Raw genomic sequence first — 19262 nt, 5'->3', positions numbered from 1 at the left:
ATTTAAATACTACACCTTGTCACTTACTTAACACACATGAGAAAAAATTAGTTTTCTAACTGAATTAAATTTTTTTTTCAAATGGGGTTGGTAGGTAAGTATGCACACACAAACACACACACACACACACAGAGATATATATATATATATATATATATATATATATATATATATATGTATAATTATATATATAAACAAATCTTGACGGTTTTAAGCCGTAATTTTCATTACAGGCAGGCACAATACAAGATTCTCTCTAACCGATTCAGCTTAACTGTGGAAAAATGCTAAGGAAATGGTCCATATAAGGCATTTTCCAAGAACCAAAATAAAAAAAAATACTAATCTGGGAAAAAATTTAAATATTTGAATAGGAATTAGGAATAACTAGGGGCAGGCATTTTTTGCGAAAAGACCTGAACACTTATTAAACTGCAATAAGGTATACCCGCACCTGTGGTTTCTTCCTTGTGATTGGCGGCCGTCTGCGAGAGAAGTCGTTGCCTTGCTTGACTGAGACACTCAGGACTCGTTTACTTCTGCACTGAATCACTGTGATTGGTGTTGTTACAATCTATTTGTACCTGACAGAAACTCACCCAATCACGAAACACAGACGATGCTGTAGTGTTTTAACTTTCATCTAGTCTCGAATTATTTTCGCGAAATCTGCATGCCCCTAGGAAAAACATAATATTTTATACGAAACTCCCATTTAACACAATTTTAATGATGGGTTTAACTACTACTAGCGCCGTTAGTTCGCAGGCCGCCGTGAGCTTCACTAAGCAGATGAGAAATGCCGAGGCAGAGGATAGGAAGTTGCCAGACTTATCTATTTGACCGTGATAGTAACATCTGGCTTCGATTGGCATATATTCGTTTGTGAATATAATTGTAGCCGTTACCATGGTGCGACTTCGGTAAACATTTATATAGATTTTCGTTTCATGGTCCATAGACCCTAAAACCATCGTCAACTCAAAAGTTTATATATATATATATATATATATATATATATATATATATAGAGAGAGAGAGAGAGAGAGAGTAATACATCACCATCAATCACCAATTGACAAATCAAAACATTTATTTCAAACTTTACTTGTTACATTTACAGTTCATTCCTAAAGTTTAGAATTCGTACAGACCAATCATTCCAGAACTAAACATGTTCAAGTTAAGGTCGCTTTCGAATTGTCTGATGGACATTCCAGTCCACATATGCCTGAGTGATTTGCAACTCGGTTGATAATTATAATAAAAGAGTCTTTTGCACTAACACTTGCTGAAGTAAGTAAGATTTGTCAGGTTTTGTTTCCTTTTATTAAAAAAAAAAGTTACATTAAATTACAAAAACTAGGCATTTATACATCCAATAATCTTTAAATCGTTGATAAATTATTATACATACACTAGTAATACAAACAATAATAAGTCTGTACAGCTGCACTCTACTGATTTGCTGAAGGTACATTGTTGAATTCTCTAACTTGTTTCAGTACATCAAAACAGAATTATGGCACAAATAGTTTGCAGCGTCGTGGATTAACTCCACGATATTGTGTACTCCACAAACACCTGATGCGTTTCAGTTACAATCAATGGCTGAAGCAAGCATACAGAATACCTGAGTAGGAACCTTGGTCGCACGAACCCAACACGTAACGTGTATTGTTGCAGTATGTATTACACTTGACTGTAATCACACTGTAAGACACACGATATAATTCGTAGGTGGGAAAAAGGGGGAAGGGGGGAAATGCGAGAGTTGCGCGTGTTTCTTAACCGACTCAAGTCATCCGTGGATACGGTGCTTGTATGTTGTACACTGCCCGTATTTTGGCATATATATGCATGCATAAAGCAGAAAATTTTAAACTATAAACAGGAAGTTTTCCACGAAACAGTGTTTTGGCGTTTACATCTATGAACCCCGACTCACAATGAGGGGCTTGTTAGTTCCAGGAGGAATGCCTCTGTGTGTTGCTGTAGCCGTCGCCGCGGGTGAGTAGACGCACGGGGGGAGCACTGTTGTGTGGAACGCCACGCCGACGAGTTGCACAACCAGCCGCGCGCACACGGCAGCCAATGAGACGCGCGCACAGCCCGTCCGGCGCGGGGTTATCCAGGAGCAAGGCTCGCCCTGACGTAGGAGGGGTTTTTGCTGCGGACATCCTTCGAGCGCGACCTTCCATTGTCGCTGGCCGTCAAGATGTCGGCCGAGTCACGGCTCTCTCGCCGCGCGTCGCCGCGTCGCTTGCGTCATTCCTCCGGCATTTCTCACGCATCAGCCACGGAACGGAATGGAACGGATATGTGTAACCAAGATGGCGGACCCACGTGTAGCAACAGTTAACTTTCGTAAACACGTAGTGGTGTGCCAAAAATGGAACTTTATGATGGTTAAAACTTCCCCGCAATATATCTGGAAAACTAAAATAGTCATACTAAAAAGAAGTAATCTCAATTATTAAAATACGTAATAAAACTGTAATTATAATCATGATAGCTCATATTCCTTCGAAGTTCGTGAAAGGCTATAAGTAGCACAGCGGCGGAGCGGTCGCTTTTTAAATTCAACGGACGTAGTTCAAATCTCGTAACTGATTTTTTAAAAAAAACTTTTTTTAATAACAATTTGATATAATATTATGTAATAATAATGTCGAATCAGCTCAATGAGGTTAATGATTGTTTGTAGCTAGTATTTTCTAACTGATTTCAGTAGTTTAAGCAAAAACAAATTTACAAACATAAACTTAGTGTGATATGTGTTTTAAAATGTTTAAGGTAATATTTTAGTAATGACATCGAATTCAGCTGTAACTATAATTACGTATACCGGTAAGTCAGTTAAGCACTTTACATCATAAGTCGTTTAGAAGTTTTAAACTTATTTAGTCGTGATGGACCTGCATCTTGAATCGCGAACGTTGCTTGCCACCGTCACGCACGAAACAAACGGACATTTAAACTGTTACAAATGCATGCAGAATGTAGCAATAGCCGCATCACGCGAATGTCTTAAATGAGAAAAGAAATGTGCGTAGCAGATTATTATTATTTTTTAACGAAACTTTAAAATCACTTGTATCATTGTGTCATACTTCAGTGATTATTCTGAATTAATATTTACAGCAATAATAAATAAATAAATAAATAAAACCTTTATCTATTTGTTTTGCGCTTAAAATTCCGTGGCTCGTTAAATGATCTTAATTTCCGGGGCGGGAAATAAGCGTGGGATGGAATTTTGAATGGAGCAGAATTTCCTTGCTGCTCGCGTACACACAAGTATCGCTCAGAGGCGGATCCAGAAAGAAAGAAAAAAAGAAGGGGGAGGCCACCAGGAAGGTTAAAAGATGCACTGTTTGAAATGACTTCCGAAGTAAATTTTTGGTCTTTGTTAATTTCAAATACTTATCAAGGAAGTATGTTTAGTTGCAATAACTTAGTCTGGATCTAATGACTAGACCAAGTACCTAGATATTCAACATTGGGAAACTGCTGAACTGTTATTGAATACATTAACTGTTTTTATTTTTTATGTAAGACTTATAACGCTATAAAGAGTATTCGTATATCTAAAAAAGTGCATCTACCAACTAATCTTTTGTAATATTTCTGAGGAACATAACCAGTCCAGTGGTTTGATTGGTGAGGGGTAGCCCTCATCCCCCCTATAGTCGATCCTGCATCCGCCACTGGTACAGCCTAACCTTTCTTCCGGAACTGAGAGCCTGCCAACCGGCCCCAGTCCTCCTTGATCATGTCGGACGCCTTCTCTGCGATCATGTAGGTGGGAGCGTTGGTGTGCGCGATGGGTATCACCGGCATGATGGAGGCGTCGACTACCCTCAGGCGCGCGACGCCGTGCACTCGCAGGCGGGGGTCCACCACGGCCGAGGGGTCACCGGCGGGCCCCATCTTGCACGTGCCCGACTGGTGGTAGATGGTGAAGGTCAGGTGCCGCGCCGCGCAGCCCCAGTACTCGTCCGAACCGAACTGGAACCTGGCGCAGCCGGGGATCTTCACGTCGTGCAGCCGGGATCCGACGTTCCTCATGGCCGCGGTCTGGCTCAGCTCTACGGTCTTCTTGATGGCGCCGACCATCGTGTCCAGGTCCTCCTTCGCGGCGTAGTAGTTGTGGTATATGAGGGGCTTGTGGCCGGGGTTGGCGTCCCTGAGCATGATCCGCCCTCTGCTCTTCGGGCGCAGCAGCATCGGGAGCATCATCCACGTGTTCTCGGTCTCCAGTCTTTTGTACACTCTCTCGTACAGAGCGTCGTCGATGCCGAAGTTCCTCCTCAGCGTGGGGTCGGAGACGATGGACCCGCCCTGGAACAGCAACTCCACGTCGGGGTAGCCGTCGGCGGCGCCCGGGTTCTTCAGGTCGTAGTACGCCAGCGCCTCGCAGCCTCCCGGCACGGAGAAAGGCCCTCGGTGGTAGGAGAAGAACTCGAGGAAGTTCTTGGAGCTCTGTATCAGATCGAACGTCCTCAGCGAGGTGTGGTTGCAGAGGAACGTCAGCCCGCCGAGGGCGATGTGGTCCATGAGATTGTAGCCGACCTTCAGGTCGTTGACTACAGGAACTTTGAGCTTCTCGAGGTGTTCCCTCGGGCCTATCCCCGACAGCATGAGCACCTGGGGCGAGTTGATGGCCCCCGCGGACAGGATGACTTCCCGCTTGGCCTTCACCCGATACGTCTTGCCCTTGTTCGTGAACTCGACCCCGTAAGCGGTTCTCGTGCGCGGGTCGATGAGGATCCTGGTCACCAGGGAGTACTTCTTGACGTGCAGGTTGCTCCTGCTGCTGGCCGGGTGCAGGAAGGCGCGCGAGGAGCTCCAGCGAGTGCCGTTCTTCATGGTGACCTGCAGGTACGAGAACCCCACCTGGTCGCGGCCGTTGTAGTCCACGACCCGGGCCCCCGTCTCCAGCCCGGCCCGGATGAACGCGTCGGCCAGGCTCGTGTGGAAGGGGATGTTGCTGACCGACAGGTAGCCTCCCTTGGAGTGGTATCGCGAGTCCGTCGCCATCCCCTCGATGTTGTTGTCCTCGGACTTGAGGAAGTAGGGCAGGACGTCGTCGAAGCCCCAGCCGTCGTTGCCCATGCTGCGCCAGTTGTCGTAGTCGCGCCAGTTGCCCCGGGTGTAGATCATGTAGTTGAGAACACTGGAGCCGCCCATGACCTTGCCACGCGGCCAGTTGCACCGCCGGTTGGTGTGGCCCAGGCACGCCGCGTCCGAGGGCTCAGTCTTGTACTTCCAGTTGGCCTCGGAGAACTGCAGGTAGTTGGCGATGATGGGCACGTCCATGACGTAGTTCTCCTCGCGCCCCGCCTCTATGAGCAGCACGGTCCAGTCCGGGACCTCGGTGAGTCTGTTGGCGACCACGCAGCCCGCGCTGCCGGCGCCAACCACGATGAAGTCGTACTCCGGGCTGACCGTGGGCTCGTCTCGCGGCTCGTTGTCGGCCTGCGTCACGCCCTCCTGCAGGATGTTGAGGAAGGACGAGATGACCCCCGGTGTCTGCGGCGCGGCTCGTCTCGCCAGCAGCAGCAGCAGCGCCAGGCAGGTCGCGCCCTTCATCCTCAGCATCGCCAGCCCTGCGACACAAGCACCACTCTGCAGTAGCCGCGTCCTGCCGTCTCCAGGGCAGTGTCCTGCTGCTGAGAGCACGAGAACTGTACCCTGAAGACGACTACTGCGGTATGGATTGAAACGTCTAGAATTACGATGATAACGGTAAGTTCAGAAGCGTTCTCCGTGACTTGTAACAGTGTACTTGGCGGGGGTACAAGTATCAACTCCCCCCCAGCCCCCCCAGCTCGACGGCCGTGACTGGTGACACGGGGAGGGCGCAGCCCACGTCTGGAGGGAAGGGAGCCGTGAGACGCCGGGAAGGCTGACTGGTCGTCCTGGTGTCCTTGGAGCGACCAGCGCGCAGGGCTGCGCCCTCCCGCGCTCTCGCGTCGCCAGACTTCTTTTTCAATGACGAGAGCACAAAAAATAAAAATTACATACGTGCTTTTAAATCATATACTTCAGTGATTGATATTGAATGCTGATTCATATGATTGAAAACATTTATTTACTGTGAATATTAGTGATAGGAATTGTGTTTATAAAAAAGTGAGGTTTTGTTGCCGTAATTATCAATTATCACATTACTATATATTAAATAACCAAAATTAATAAATTAGGATAAAAATTTAACATATTTATTGATATTTATTATTTATTAAAATTTATCTCGATAATTTTATTAAATTAAATGTTTAAATTTATACACCTGTTTATAATAAAATAGAATTCAGAGTATTTTTAAAAAAAAATTTGTTTGACTGAATTTATATTTATTTGCATGCAAGTACACGCACCCATTTTTTTTACTTGCGATTAGGGACCGGTCTTGCGTACCAGTTTTTTATTTTTTTTTTTTCGTTCCGCCCCCCCCCCCCCCCCCTTTTTACGTTTTCACTTCATTATTTTAAGGGCCATTTCTAAATATAATTTCAATTGATATCCCGCGTACATTTGTTCTGCCAAAAATATTGTTTCAACAGATAGTGTAATATCGTGGATGTAAAATGTCGTTCAAGTGATACATGCTAGCCACCGTTACATCCGTGATACTGCACTAAGTGAATACTTGTGCGAGGTGAGCAGGGGCGTGCCTAGGGGGGGGGGGGGGGGGGGCGAGTGGGACCGGACCCCCCCCCCCCCCCAGGGCTAAAAATATTTTAATATTAAATTCATAAAATTAAAAAAATAAATAAAATAAATTAAATGACACAAGCATAAATGTTTAATTAAACAGTATTTTTAGATAGCCTTAATCAGCAATATTGCACACGTATTTTTCAAAATTTTCCCGGGGGAGGACCCCCGGACCCCCCGCCTAGCTGGGGGGTATTCCATACCCCCCCCCCCAGACCCCCTGGAAAGGCCCTAGCCTTCTGCCTACCGCCCCCCCCCCCCCCCTCAGAGCAAAATCCTGGGCACGGCACTGGAGGTGAGCAAATGAAAGGGAGAGGGGGGGCATCGTGTGAGGACGAGCCGTGGTGTGTCCTTGAGGCGAAGCCAGGGACAGGCGCCCAGTCGCACGAACCAGGGACGTGAGGGACAGCAGGAGCCCTCCCGGCACTGGTCTCTGGACACACCGGGGGGCAGAGGCCCGGGACTCGATCCCGCTAGGCCAGCGCGCTACACACCGCGCCACCGCGCCGGCAACAGGCGACCCCGGCGACGCAGCGATGGAGGAGACTTGAATGCACGACTTGGCGAGGAGACTTGAATATACGACTGGACGAGGAGACTTGAATAAACGACTTCACTAGGAGACTTGAATGCACGAATAGCCGAGTAGTCGCAGTCGGGTCTTCTCCCGGGTTTGGGGAGGGGGGAGGGGGGGGGGGGGTGATTGGATGCGTGACCGCACTTTGCGCCAAAAACCAGCGAGGTGAACAATTTTATTTTATTTTTTTTTCAAAATGCTTTAACATTTGTGTTTAATTTTAGTTTTTCCCGAACTACCTGAAGGGGCCCTGCCTATACCTGCGCGCGCACGCGGTGTGCAGCAAAGAAAATTAAACACGCGATTTGAAAACTGCTCAAGATATGTTTGTGTTCACGAAAAGCTATTAAGGTTACGCTGATGGCCTATTAGTATGTCTGTTTGTAGATTTAGTTTTTTAAACTGTAGTTTTGGAATAGTGAAAATTGCTAAAAATGCAAATATTCAGAATGATCTTTGGGCATGAAACTGCCGGTGCAGATTCTGGAAAACACTCAAGGGATTTGCACTGTATCTTTTTCTTCATTCCTCCGCCATAAAGTATTGTGTTTACCACTCAGATCTCACAGTTGTTTCATGCACGACGAGAAGACTGAGCGCCGGTCCGTAGCTCTGCGCTTAGAGGCGAACCCGCGCTAGAAGCACCAGCGAGCGTCGCACTCACTGACACTAATACACAATGTGTGGGCCCCTTGAAGGTTTCACTTTGACAAAAGCGTATAGAACCTTCGAGAAACTTGTAGGATGCATAATGAACAGTTAGCTATATTGTCCTTGTATTTACAAACGTGATATCCGAATGTGGCCAGACGGCTGACAGCATGCGAACCGAATGGCTGGGCCAGCTGCTTGCATGGTCCCAGGTATGCCTCCAGACACTCGGCGACGCGTGTTTTGCAACTGCCTGTCAGGATGCCAGCAGCACCCCCCCCCCCCCCGGCTCCTTCCAGCCGCAGGTGAAAGCAAAGAAACAAACCGACGCGCTGCCAGCAACTGGTGGGGGGTTTTATCGCGCGTGACATGAGTAGCGGTGTGTCGTTGTGTCACGCGCATCGCAGATTGTGTCCTCGGCGTGTCTGTGCCTGTGTCTGTGTCCCGCGCAGAGCTGGCAGCCGTGAAGCCTGGCCGCCGACGAGCGTGGTGCGACCCCGCGCTAGCTGACTGTGTCTAGTGATCCCTCGCTAGCAGATCGCTGTGTCGAACAAGTGTCGGCGACTCTCGGAAAACCCGCACCACTGGTGCCTCACCACACGAGTACATAAAAAAATACATGAATTTTAGCGAGGCACCAAATTAATCTGCATAATTTGCAGTTATCTACACATAGATAGAGACCGGAAAAAATTCGCAGATTCATTTCGCGATAGTCTGAAATTCACACACGCATGCCTTTAAGCTGCTTTTGGTATTGGCTCACTGTTCGTCTGTACGACTCTGGGCCAATGAGAAACCCTCGACCGAAGAAGTAACGAATCACGGGGCAATCACCAGTTGAGACGACTCACAAGTCATCAGCCAACGAACTGGCGTTATTTGCCCGAGTGTACAGAGGACCGTGTAGACTATCCTGGAGGTCATTCATTGAAACCGCGAATTGTTGAGGTCCCTAGTTATCGAGCACCGCTGCTGCACTGTCCTGGGCGGAACTACGTCACAGACAGTCGCTGACTCCTCGAGTCGAGGAGAGCGAATCATCGAGTATAAGAGAAGCAAGAAGCCTGCTGTGAACTGTCGCCGGGGCTGGTTCCGCGACACTATCAAGGTCGGGGCGCGCACTCTCGCTTTCTCGCGCGGGCGCCCGGGTCCACGTGGGCAGATCTGGGCCCCCCCTCGCCCGATGGAGTGACGTCATCTGACACGCTTCCAGCTCACGCACCTGGGACCCCGAGCCTGCCGGCAGCGATGCAACTGCATTAGGGTGACCAAATCATAAACTTGAAAAAACGGGACACATCCAAGGAGGGTTTGGGGGCGATACCCTCCAGCTAAAGGGGGGTCCAGGGGCCTCCATCGAGACGTAATCATTGAAACATGCTCTTTTTTTGCTAATTTGAGACCTATAAATCTTTTTCAATTTACCAATGAATATGTAATTTAATTTAAATTCTGAGGCGTATAATAAATAAAAACAATAACTTTGCAGTGAATACTTATTTATTATAAGTATGTCTGACATAATTAAACAAGGTAACTAAAATGGGTGAGTTCAACTGTCGCGAAGAGGGGAATCCGGTCCGAGGAGAGGCGCGACAAAAGTGTATCATCAACCCAACGTAAATACGGGACATTTAGGCGTCCCGGGAGACTTTTTCAAGACCCCGTGTACGATCGTTAAAATACGGGACAATCCCGTTTTTACGGGACGTTTGGTCACCCTAAACTACATGGCTACTTCTGGGTCCACAGACAGTGCTATCAGTAGGGACCTGAAAAATTCGCGGTTTCGATGACCTCCAGGATAGTCTACACAGTCCTCTGTACACTCGGGCAAATAACAAATTTCGTTGGCTGCTGACTTGTGAGTCGTCTCAACTGGTGTTTGCCCGTGATTCGTCACTTCTTTGGTTGAGGGTTTCTAATTGGCCCAGAGTCGCCCAGACGAACAGTGAGCCAATAGCAAGAGTAGCTTGTAGGTATATGTGTATGAATTTCAGACTATCGCGAAATGAATCTGCGAATTTTTCCTGTCTCTAGTTATCAGTTATAAATATATACAATAACTCAACCTGTGGCATAATCACTTATGTATCAAAACAAGACGCAATGTTGTTGGAACTACTAAACCTGCATTACATTATTAGGAGCGGGGAAAAAAAAATATTATTCAATGAATGGCGTGGTTTTAATTTGAAACAATCTTTTTATTACAATACCATTAATATGAATTAAAAAAAACAATACGTAATTTTGAAAGCCCACGTTTATCTGTAAGCATTTTTCCACTTCTGTATGGTATCACTGTATCAGATATTAATGGCTATTATTTAATTAACTATTATTAATTTTTAATGGAACCATTTTTACTTAATTAATTTTACCAAGATGCTTGAAAAAATTTCATTCACTAGGCTGAAAATAAATTTCTGTGCATAATAGCATAGAATTATTAATTTTTTTAGAAATAAAAGCCTAAACTAAAAATTGATGAATGAGTTTTTACATTTTAATAGACAATTTAGGTAATTCAGCTGAGTTGGTATAATTTCGTGTTTTGAATTGGATTTCGGTGTTATCGACCACTTGTCTACAAGGGCTTCGTCATGCCAGCCTGGAGTGGAGTAACCGTAGCTCTGTTAATATCTTGATTTCAGATGGTACAATTTTGGAAATCTGGTTTTATTAAAAGACAAAATTGTTAGTAACCCTTATAAATTTCGTTACATCTAGTAACAGTTAGTTTTGTAGCATATGTAACCGAAACAAAACAATAGAGTTATGTTCCCTTTTTGAAGTTTTCCTTTTTTAGGCGAGTTAAAAATTGATTAGAATGAATTTTTTTTACAATACGCGCGCAGCATGCAACAAAAATTGACAGATTGAAAAAAAGGCTACACACAAATAAAAGTTATGTGTTTTTAAATCTTACAATTTAATGATTGATATTGAACAGGTACTGGTTTATATAGCTAAAAACAATTATTTATTGTGAATATTAATGATAAAAATTAGTTTATAAACTTTTTCAATTGTATTTATATAAGTGAGGTTATGTTCCCGTATAATTAGTTTTTATTATAAATTTTTACACTATTAATTAATAATTAAAATAATTCACTAGAAAAACCTTTCAGGATATTCATTGACTTTCGTTACTAGTTAAAATTTATACAGATTATTTTAATAAATTAAATAAGCTATTTATTCGCGTTTTTATATTAACACTAGCTGCAGTACCCGGCGTTGCCCGGGCTGAATATAGGGTGATATATTGTCCGCGAGTTAAATCAAACTGGCTATCTCGAAAATATTCTCCGTGTTCAAATATCTATGTATATTAAAATCATGGTGATTGGTTGAACGGTGTCGGAGTTTATCAACGTCAATCATACCAACATTATATTTTATATAAATATTGAATATTGAATACAGAGTATTTATTTAATTGTTTTAATTATTATTTTGAATTTATCTTTTACCAACTGCATTTATAATATCACTCCAGTCCTTTTATTATTTTTATGAAAAATTAAAGAATTTTTTTTTATTATGGCAAATAAGTTTAACTTTTACAATAAGGTCGCGCAACAATGTTATTTAATCTTACGCGAGAATTAACGGATGTCGCATCCTCTACCAGTACTAAAAAAAAAAAAATGTGATTCCTTATGCCCCGAATAGATTTGATTTTAAACGTTTCGACCGTTAAGGTAACTGACAAAGTGACACAAAGACAAGCGAGAAGGAAGATGCTCTCTCCACGTGATGTGCAGCTGTGTAGCCGTGCAGCTGTGTAGCCGTGCAGCTGTGTAGCCGTGCAGCTGTGTAGTCGTGCAGCTGTGTAGATGTGTAGCCGTGCAGCTGTGTAACCGTGCAGCTGTGTAGTTGTGTAGCTGTGTAGCCGTGCAGCTGTGTAGCCGTGCAGCTGTGTAGTTGTGTAGCTGTGTAGTTGTGTAGCTGTGCAGCTGTGTAGCCGTGCAACTGTGTAACCGTGCAGCTGTGTAGTTGTGTAGCTGTGTAGCCGTGCAGCTGTGTAGATGTGTAGCCATGCAGCTGTGTAGCCGTGCAGCTGTGTAACCGTGCAGCTGTGTAGTTGTGTAGCCGTGCAGCTGTGTAGCCGTGCAGCTGTGTAGCCGTGCAGCTGTGTAGCCGTGCAGCTGTGTAGCCGTGCAGCTGTGTAGCCGTGCAGCTGTGCAGCTGTGCAGCTGTGTAGCCACGAGAGCAGATAAGCCACCGACAGCAGCCGGCGAACAAAGAAGAGCGTCTTACCTGCCAGTCGCGGCGTCCCCAGGCGTGTACCGGCGGTCCCGCCCCTTCCGCCTGCTCTTATAGGAGCGCCGCTGCCCCCTCCTCCCCGCTAGCTGTGTCACGTGGTGGCGCCACTGCTAGAGCTAGTGCTGTGCTTGAGTGCGCTCACCAGGGTCAGGGGCGTGCCAGGGGAGATACATGCGACCCCCTCTGTCGATACCCTTCATATACACACAGCAGGCAAACATATTATATACTCCCGCCCCCTTCGAAGAGAAACCACGTGTACGCTTCAATACAGTTTCTTGGACATTGCAGATTTACACTGTAATTGTCATGGGAAAAATTTCATAAATGGAAAATATGAAAATAAAAATTATGACAAAAAAACCCACCTAAATCAGCTGATGTGAAACAGCTAAACCCAGCGTATGAACATGAACAGGTATCATGGGCAACACAAAGACGACAGTACAGCCGAACACGTGACAACTTCAAATATCAGACAGCACAAGGATTCCGTGGAAGGAGTTTTGTAATGTAACCTCTGCGTTCGTCTATTTTTTCGTCGTTTTGACCATACCTGTCTGGGTATATTGTTTGGGTTTATCTGTTTGACATCAGCTGAGTTAGGTTTGTTTTATTGTGTTTTTAGTTCTTTTTTTTTTTTGATGTGACAACGTCTAATAAATTGATGAACGCCGGCTGCACGCACGAAAAAGGATGACTCATTGTCCCCTTACGCACATTGTCCCGTTACGCACATTGTCCCGTTACGCACATTATCCCGTTACGCTTTGTCCCGTTACGCTCATTGTACGCTTGCGCCGCATCTATCTCTCTTCCACTCGATTGGAACAACCATCATCGTCCTATCCTTAACAGAATAACACAGATTGGAAGAAGTTAAATAGCAAATATGTATAAAAGTTCTAGTTAAAATAATCTCTTCGTTAAAGTAATAAATATATTTGAATTAGTGAGTGAAAATAAAAGTAATTTTTTCAATTAAATTGTAGATTTCATTTCACTCCTTCTTTGTATCCATAAAAAATAGTGATAATTCAATAAAAATGATTCAATTTTATTCATAAAAGTATGCAATCATTTCACTAATGTTTTGTTATGACGTTGTCACGTTAAACTCTCGTCCGTAAACCGACTTTACAGACAACCAATTTTTTGTTATAAATTTTCCCATGGCAAACAGTGCGTAACTGCAATGGCATATGTTCAATAAATGAATTAAAACAAAATTCCCCGTTGCAATAATCATTTAAAGAACGTATATGTACGCTTTTGCCCGGAGCTCTAGTTTTTTTTAAAATTGAAAATGATGCGAATCATTTCTTATTTTAGCAACATTAATCAAAGCTGTTCCGTGCCCCTTTATAAAAATACTAATAATTACATAATAAAACAATAAAATAGTCATTATTAATAATTACAGTTATGACATTTGTTGTCATCGAGACTGCTGGAGGAGAACTAAAAATCTGTGATGCGTTTGCAAAAGCTCAGTGGAGAGTTCAGCGTATTATTTTTTTTATTTTAATATTTGTAGTTTTTCCATTGGCTTTACATTGGAGTTCATTTATAAGAAAGTATTAATATCGTAAAAAAAGGTGTAAAACAATAGAAAATAACATACTGTTATATTAATTCAGATCTGGTTCATTTTCCCCGCCAGATGACTTATAGTCACGTATGCACTCCAGCAGGAAGGTAAAGCTCGGCTGAAGCCATTTAACAAAGGACACAGGCTTGTTCAAGTACAAGTTTTTTTTAAAATTAAAAATCCGATATCAGAAAATAACGCGAATATTGCGGGCCTCTTGACGAAACCACCTCACAAAATAAATAATTTTTATAAAAGCGAATTGGCATGGAAGGCCTGTTATTGTAGTGGTAATTGTTCTTTTAATGGCTGCGCGCGACTGTAAAATTAAAGATGTTTGTTTGTTTGCCTCTCATTGGTCACTCTATGGCACTCTATGGCAGAGTCTACAACGCACAAGACCGCTCTTGGCAAACTGGGTTCTGCTTTATTTCTAACCGGTATGACCACTTTAAGTGTGTACTTGAGCTTAATGAAGGTTGCCGTGTCTAGCATAGTTTTTTTATACCATCTTATACTTTTAAACAAATTACCTAACTCCCTCAAGAAAACTTTTCATCAAGTTCAACTTGTTGGAAACAGATTCAAGTGTAATAATGGGCTGTGGAACCGGTTAACAATGTTGTGGGTGTATTTGCCACAAACTGAAACCAAGTAACCACTATGCAAGGTCGAGCAGAATTTCCGTGATCATCCACCCGTAAATAATTAGAGACAGGAAAATTTCGCAGTTTCATTTCGCGATAGTCTGAAATTCATATAAGTATAACTTTAAGCTGCTCTTGATATTGGCTCACTGTTCGTCTGGGCGACTCTGGGCCAATGAGAAACCCTCAACCAAAGAAGTAACGAATCTCGGGCAAACCAGTTGAGACGACTCACAAGTCAGCAGCCAACGAACTGGCGTTATTTGCCCGAGTGTACAGAGGACTGTGTAAACTATCCTGGAGGTCATCGACACCGCAAATTTTTCAGGTCCCTCATAATTGTGTTTGATTCCGATAGTCCTTTTTCATGCTTGGAACATTTATCGCACCGCTATTCTCTTGAAGGTGTGGTATGGTATATAAATATACCTGCATCTCGCGAAAACATTTTAAACAGTCGAAATTTTCTAGCGATAAAGCATCTCTAGCCATGCGTGTTAAATGTGATTCTTCCAGTCATCATTTCGCGGTGTATTTTTTTACAACCAGGATGTGCTGCAAACTTCTGTGCGATCCACCCGTCGCTAGTGAGGAAAGTGCTAGAAGACTTCGAGCCAATGTCGTCAGACACAAGCGGTAGCCAATGAACAGTTCACAGTCCCTGGAGTATTAGCAGGTGTGTTGGAGCCTAGCCTGGAGGTCAGATACACGGAGGGATAATAGTGTTACGAGGCTGCCAGAGACGAGGACCGGCCAGACGGTTCCCAAGGGAAACCCTCTCCCTTTACCCTTGAGAGGTGTCACGCTGTTTTATCGTAGAAAAAAAAATTCTGTGTTTGTCGGTGTTGTTCATAATATCTGTTTATCTTCTTCGTTGTGTTCGTATATTTGCTCGGTTGTCTCAATTTTGTTGTCTGTTTGCGTTTAATGTTATTGTTGAAACTGTCACGTCGTTCTGAGCCCAATGTGCTCGTGTGTGCTGTTATTTTTTTTTCATGACTAAATTCTTTCCACGGAATTATTGTGCTGTCTGATATTCAAGTTTGAATGTGTTGGTCTGTGCTGTTCGTTGTGTTCATAATACCAGCTTGGGCTCGTCGTTGTGTTTAGCTGTTTGAGGCTTTTTGACGTGATAACGTCTTATAAACCGATGAACGCCGGCTGCAAGCACGAAAAAGCATGACTCATTGTCACGTTCCGCCTGAGCCGAGCGTGCAAGAACCTGCCAACCACCGTGCGAGAAAATTTTCTATAATATCAAACAGGTTAAGGTAGGCTTTTTAAATAATTGTTCGTGATTATATTTAAACAAATTAATTTAATTAAATTAGCAGAAACATTAAAAAAAATTTGAAAATTAAAAATTATGCAATTTTTCATCAATGTTTTCTTATAACGTTATCACGTAATATTATCGTCCGTAAACCGACTTGACAGAAAACCCCCTTTTTTTCAATTGGTTATTGTTTTTTTTTTTGCATTTATTAATTTTTCCCATAACAAACAGTGTAAAACCGCAATGGCGTATGTCCAAGAAATTGTATTAAGTAAAAATTCCCCACTCACCGAATCATTTAAAGAACAGTAGCGCTCGTCTCTCTCTTACGTAAACCCGATAAAGAGGCTGTGACGCATCTTCGGCAGGCTACCAGAGCCCCGTCTGCGCGCAGTGGCGTAACTAGGACGCCATTGTTCTCACAGCTTCGAGTGTCAGCTCGGTAACTCTGATGGAGGGCCACGAGACCTCCCCGGGACGGGCTCGTCAGCTGTAGAAGACGACGCCCGCCTCACGGAGCCGGGACAGAGGCTAGCGGCAGTGCAGTGAGGAGGGGAGGGACCTCTTGGCGAGCGATAGAGGGCGACGAGAGACGGAGCACCGGGGACGGTGTTGTGTGCGCGGCGGACGAGCGAGTATAACGAGGCAGTGTGTTGGGCCAGAGGGGCGAGGTAAGAGACGAGCAGTAGAGAGAGAGAGAGAGACTGTCGAGCCGAGCCCCATTGCAGACAGTTGAACGTGGAGTAACGAAGGTGTGAGTAATTTGTGGCCACACATTTAAATTGTTTGTTACAATTAATAGTTACGGACCTGAAAAATTCGCGGTTTCGATGACCTCCAGGATAGTCTACACAGTCCTCTGTACACTCGGGCAAATAACGCCAGTTCGTTGGCTGCTGACTTGTGAGTCGTCTCAACTGGTGTTTGCCCGTGATTCGTCACTTCTTTGGTTGAGGGTTTCTCATTGGTTCCTAGTCGCCCAGACGAACAGTGAGCCAATAGCAAAAGCAGCTTAAAAGGTATACGTGTATGAATTTCAGACTATCGCGAAATGAACCTGCGAATTTTTCTGGTCTCTAACGATTAGTTCTGCTGGCGAACAACCTGGAGGATCACAGCCTGGCCGCGACTGCACCTGGGAGCTGGCGAGCAGAACAGCTCTGTGTGCGGCCCACGTGACAGCGGCTGGAGCGAGGCCAGACGCCAAGAGCCCAGGGCCTGGGAATACCCAGGGGCCGGCACGCGTCCCTCTGCGTCCCTCTGCGTCCCTCTGCGTCACTGCACAGTGAGCCCGAGCCGCTTCAGAACCTGATTTTATTTTTATTTTTATTGGTTTTACATGATTCAGCGTGTCCATAAAAGGAAATATCGCAGTTTCAATATTATATTATAACTGTTTAATTAGTCTATTTAAAATATATTAAATATCAAATTGAAGGTAAACAAACCTAATTTTTTTTTTACATAATTTCAATATGGGCAGCTTAATTTTTTTTTACAGCTCGTTTCCAACCTAAAGTTAGAGACCGGAAAAATTCGCAGATTCATTTCGCGATCGTCTGAAATTCATTCACGCATACCTTTAAGCTGCTCTTGATATTGGCTCATTGTTCGTCTGGGCGACTAGGAACCAATGAGAAACCCTCAACAAAAGAAGTAACAAATCTCGGGCAAACACCAGTTGAGACGACTCACAAGTCAGCAGCCAACGAACTGGCGTTATTAGCCCGAGTGTACAGAGGACTGTGTAGACTATCCTGGAGGTCATCGAAACAGCGAATTTTTCAGGTCCCTATTAATTAGTCTATTTAAAATATATTAAATATCAAATTGAAGGTAAACAAAATTTTTTTTTACATAATTTCAATATGGGCACCTTAATTTTTTTTACCGCTCTTTTACAACCTAAAGTCCAATATAATTCTTCCCATAATTTGGTTAACAAGTCCTCAGTAATGGAAACAATAGCCTCTTCAATTCTATGTCTTGACTCTGGAAAATCATTAGGTAGCGGCGGAACGTAGACACGATCTTTTATAAAGCCCTAAAGGACAATTAATCTCATGTCGTTACGTCACGTGAACGTGGAGGCCAGCGAAAAAGAGCTCTGTCATCGGTACCATTACGACAATCCAACGGTCAGGTACTTCGACGTTCAACCACTCTCGTACAAGGTGACTCCAAATAAAGTTTACAGTTTCATCCTATATTAATTTGGGAAAGAGCCATTCTTTCGCGCTGCAAGGGAGAAAACAACGATGCCTTATTCCCGCATGTAGGCCCTACCTATCTAAAACTGTTTGAGTTACTCTTTAATTGTTGATCCAACACTTTACAATGCTTACAGTTGATACTTTTTAAATTTATAACTGGAACTTTTTTTATTGACATGCTGTACTTAAAATCACATATAAAAAAAATAAATAAACTATTAAAGTTCAGTTCTTGAGCCAGTGAATTTTTTAATATTCCAAGGCCAAAATCTGCTCTATTTAGTGCCATGTTTTGTTACTGGACCATTTCTTTACGCGATAGCACCTTGCGAGAAATCTTCTTTGAGCGGCACTTGTGTCTGCTCTCAGCCCACCAATCACAGCCGGCCAGTGTGGGACGCGTCCTGATTGGCCCGGCCAGACAGACGGCCCGCAGATGGCCGCCAATCACAAGGCATAGCCTACGTTACTGCAGGCTAATGGGCGATCAGGTTATTTCGCGAAAAATATATATACGTATGCTCCTACCAATGAGGTTTGATATTCGTGTCAGTTATATTATCTGTGATCGCTAGTAATCATAAGTTAGACTCAACTTGTCTTTACACATTCAAGCCTTTGCCGTATTACTTCTGGTCCTTGTTTACAGCTGGCTCAGATGTCAGTCGCAGCAGGTGTGTATTTATTACTACTACTGCTACTACTAAGTAACTACGGATCTGCTGTTTAGAAAAGGAGTTGGTGGGGGAGGGGGAAGGAAATAAATGTTATTTTTCCCTCATGAATAGGCTACGAGGTATTTTCTGTGAATGGAGCAAAAATATTCATGTAATATTACAAACATTTGTTCATTTGTACATTATCATGAAAACAACTTATTGATTGACCAGAGATTACTAACACGCGATGTAGTTTTTCAAAAGGTTCTTAATTAAAAAACAGTTTTTTGTCATTTTTTATAATATATATAACAATAATTTTCATTTGCACGATATTAAGAGAAATAATATTTTTAATATATATTTCTTGTACATAAAAGTGTTTGTAAAAGTCATCAATTTTCAATGGGTGCTTTAGGCGTCTAACAAGACACTAAATAAATTTACATACTGAAGTTTTTATTTAATTTTTTTTTAACTTTCTAAAAGGGCCCTCAACTATGTGTACCCAAGGCCTGGTCCGAAGCACACTGGTCGCTGATTGGTCCACGTGATCCTCTGACGTCATGGATTGTGTGGAATGTTGTCCAGATCTCTATAGTCTGATTACATTGGTCAACCTGAACCTGTTTGTCCCAAAC

General features: G+C 43.6%; 1 protein-coding gene across 1 annotated transcript; it reads right to left on the bottom strand.

Annotated features, from left to right (window-relative positions):
• Nucleotides 1-1075: 1075 nt before the first annotated feature.
• LOC134539998 (glucose dehydrogenase [FAD, quinone]-like) lies at nucleotides 1076-12255 on the bottom strand. The gene is made up of 2 exons (XM_063382412.1): nucleotides 12230-12255; nucleotides 1076-5612 (listed from the first exon to the last, which is right to left on the bottom strand). The coding sequence occupies exon 2, from the start codon at nucleotides 5602-5604 to the stop codon at nucleotides 3721-3723; it is 1884 nt and encodes a 627-aa protein (XP_063238482.1). The 5' UTR covers nucleotides 5605-5612; nucleotides 12230-12255; the 3' UTR covers nucleotides 1076-3720.
• Between the last annotated feature and the right edge of the window lie 7007 nt (nucleotides 12256-19262).

This window comes from Bacillus rossius, chromosome 16 (assembly GCF_032445375.1).
Source record: "Bacillus rossius redtenbacheri isolate Brsri chromosome 16, Brsri_v3, whole genome shotgun sequence".
In the NCBI taxonomy this organism is placed as follows: domain Eukaryota; kingdom Metazoa; phylum Arthropoda; class Insecta; order Phasmatodea; family Bacillidae; genus Bacillus; species Bacillus rossius.
Note: the sequence above shows the minus strand (reverse complement) of the source record. Positions and strands in the feature narration are given on the sequence as shown.

What these genes read in the sequence shown, in the direction of transcription:
- LOC134539998 (XM_063382412.1), bottom strand. Translation starts at nt 5,604, where the DNA reads ATGCTGAGGATGAAGGGCGCGACCTGCCTGGCGCTGCTGCTGCTGCTG.